The 2,366-nt window shown below is 50.5% G+C and overlaps 1 protein-coding gene across 1 annotated transcript in view; it reads left to right on the forward strand.

Annotated features, from left to right (window-relative positions):
* The first annotated feature begins 274 nt into the window (after positions 1 to 274).
* The window catches only part of ZNF354C (zinc finger protein 354C), a 26,442-nt gene continuing 24,350 nt past the window's right edge, over positions 275 to 2,366 (forward strand). The window contains 2 exon segments of the mRNA XM_012650002.1: positions 275 to 321; positions 1,781 to 1,846. Coding sequence (XP_012505456.1) covers positions 1,814 to 1,846 — 33 coding nt within the window. The 5' untranslated portion in view covers positions 275 to 321; positions 1,781 to 1,813.

Genomic DNA, 2,366 nt, shown 5'->3' on the forward strand with positions numbered 1-2,366 from the left:
GAGGCATGCCGGGAGTCGTAGTTCTCCCGGGGTCTGCCGGGCTGCGGGGACGCTCGCGGCCTTTGTCGGGGGCTCGTGCTGTGGGGCATGCTGGCTCCGCAAGGTCCGTCCGCCTGGGGCTGAGGCGCTCCCGGTTGCCTCTTCGGGGCCGCAGTCGGAGCCCGCGCCTCCCTCCGGGCGAGCGGGGCGGCGTGCGGAGCCGCGGCGGGGCCGCGCGGCCGGGGTCCCGAGGCGCTGGGCGGCGAGCGGCCTGGGCGGCCGGGCCCTGCGGGCGTCGCGCTGGCTCCCGGGAGGCCTGCGGGGAGGGAGCGACCCCGCCAGGTGAGCTGGGTGTGCCCGGGACTGTGGGGTGCGTGTCTGTCAGTGCTTCGTGGCTGCTTTTCTGAGGTTTCTTAGGGAAACAGAAACAATAACAAACAATAGCCAGTAGCTACGGAGAACGTAGGTATGCCAGGCAGTGGTCCAGTGCCTTAAGGGAATTAACTCACTAAACCTCGGGTAACCGATAGGTCGGCTGTACTCCGTTCCCATTTTACAGATGAACAAACCAAGGCCGAGAGTGGCCAAGAAATTTAACAAAATTTAACTGGGGTCTTGGTGACTTTAGGCAGGTCATAGCTCCCTAGTTCTCATCTCCCTCACATGTGTACAACTGGGCAGCAGTATTTATCACTATTATTATTATTATTATTACACACACCGCCTGGGGTGTGTGTCTGGGGAGCTGATTCGGGCTGTGGATGCTGTAAGAAGTGGCAGCTGCGGAGCATGCATTTAGGAGGGGCAATGGAACAGCAGTCGGGCGTGACGTGGGTGGGGCAGTGTTTTAATCACAGAACCGTGGGTAACGTATAAGCCCAGACCCAGATCTAGGGAGAGAGCCTGGGAAACTGTACAGGTTGTATTGTTACAGCAAGTGTTACAGCGACCGGTCCCAAAGGCATGACCGAGCGGCACGCAGAGTTGGAGAGTCAGCGTTTATTCTCGCGGCGGACCCAGAGGAGACTTGTCTCCAAATTCTGAGCACCACTTTCTCATTTTTGTCAGGTTTTATACTTTTTTGGGGTTAGACATATCCAATAGCATACAAGCATAAATGGTTAGCCAATTAGCAATAGGATTTAAAAGATAGCCAATTAGCAGCGCTTCTTACAAGCAGTAAAGTTACAACAGGCTCGTAACTTTGCTTACCCGTTTTGCGGTTTTAGCTAACAGGTGTATAATTCTACTTAGCTGCTTTTGTGGTTTTAAGCGGAATTAGCATTAAAATTTCCCCAACAGTATTATGTTTACAGTTCCTTGGGGAGAACACAGTACTCCACGGAAGGGCCAAGCACTGGGGTCGGTCACGAGGCAGAGAGAAGGGAAATGTGGGCCAGCCTCTTTTGTGGTTTGCACGAGGAGGGAAGGGTGAGGCAAGGCAAGCGAGCTTAGATCAAGCTAGCTAAGTTTGAAAGGGGCAGCCACAAGAAATTCACATTCACCGTGACTGCTAGGTGTATAGTTTAAAGCTGTCCAAGGACCCTGGATATCTGTGGGTGAGTCATAGTTTGCTTAGAGGTGGCTAATAGGCCCTAGGTGGAGGTTAGAGCATCAATGCATGGAAATTAGAGGTCTGGTTAATACAGAGAAGAGATGGAAGTTGGCAAATCGGCTTGGCAAATACTCTCTCTGCTTGGTTCGCGTCATTTATGTGGGGTGGCTTTGTTGGGAGTTGATGGCCATTCTCTTCAAGCCATCCCTTGACGCAGTTCCTCATGACACCTTTTTTTCTTTCCAGATTTACCTTGAGAGGAAAACTAAGAACGAAGTAATGGCCGTGGATTTGCTGCCTACTCAGGTGACAGTAAGTAAAGTTTGTCTTTTTGTAAATTGTCTTCTGGATTCAAAGATGGTGGACATGTTTCCATAGTTTGTCCAGGTACTTTTCTATCCAGTGAAAACAACGGATAATCCAGAGCCTCAAAAGTTTTTCCCAGGGTCCTAGGCATATCCAGGGGCTGCTGAGGAATGTGCCTCTTTTGTTTCCAGAACACCTTTAACTTACCCCAGACTCACTTTGTGACCAAAATCTGAGTCATCTCTGAACATATATGCTTCCTGCTACGATAGGTGCTTGGTCAGGAATGGGGGGTATTAGACAGGCTTTGACTTCACAGAGGATATAGTCACACTTGGGGCAAAGACATGGGAAGGCCAAAAGATACCTTCAATAAACATTTATTGAGCCCTGACTATGTACAGGATCCTATGTACATAGAAGAAGAGAGACATTATTTCTTCTTCAGGGAATTCATGGTACTGATCTTAGGAAATATGATTAAATGTCCAAGTAGGTTCAGAGGAAACATCCCAGAAGTGGGGAC

The sequence above is a fragment of the Propithecus coquereli genome, unplaced genomic scaffold, assembly GCF_000956105.1.
Source record: "Propithecus coquereli isolate 6110/MARCELLA unplaced genomic scaffold, Pcoq_1.0 Scaffold308, whole genome shotgun sequence".
NCBI classification, from domain to species: domain Eukaryota; kingdom Metazoa; phylum Chordata; class Mammalia; order Primates; family Indriidae; genus Propithecus; species Propithecus coquereli.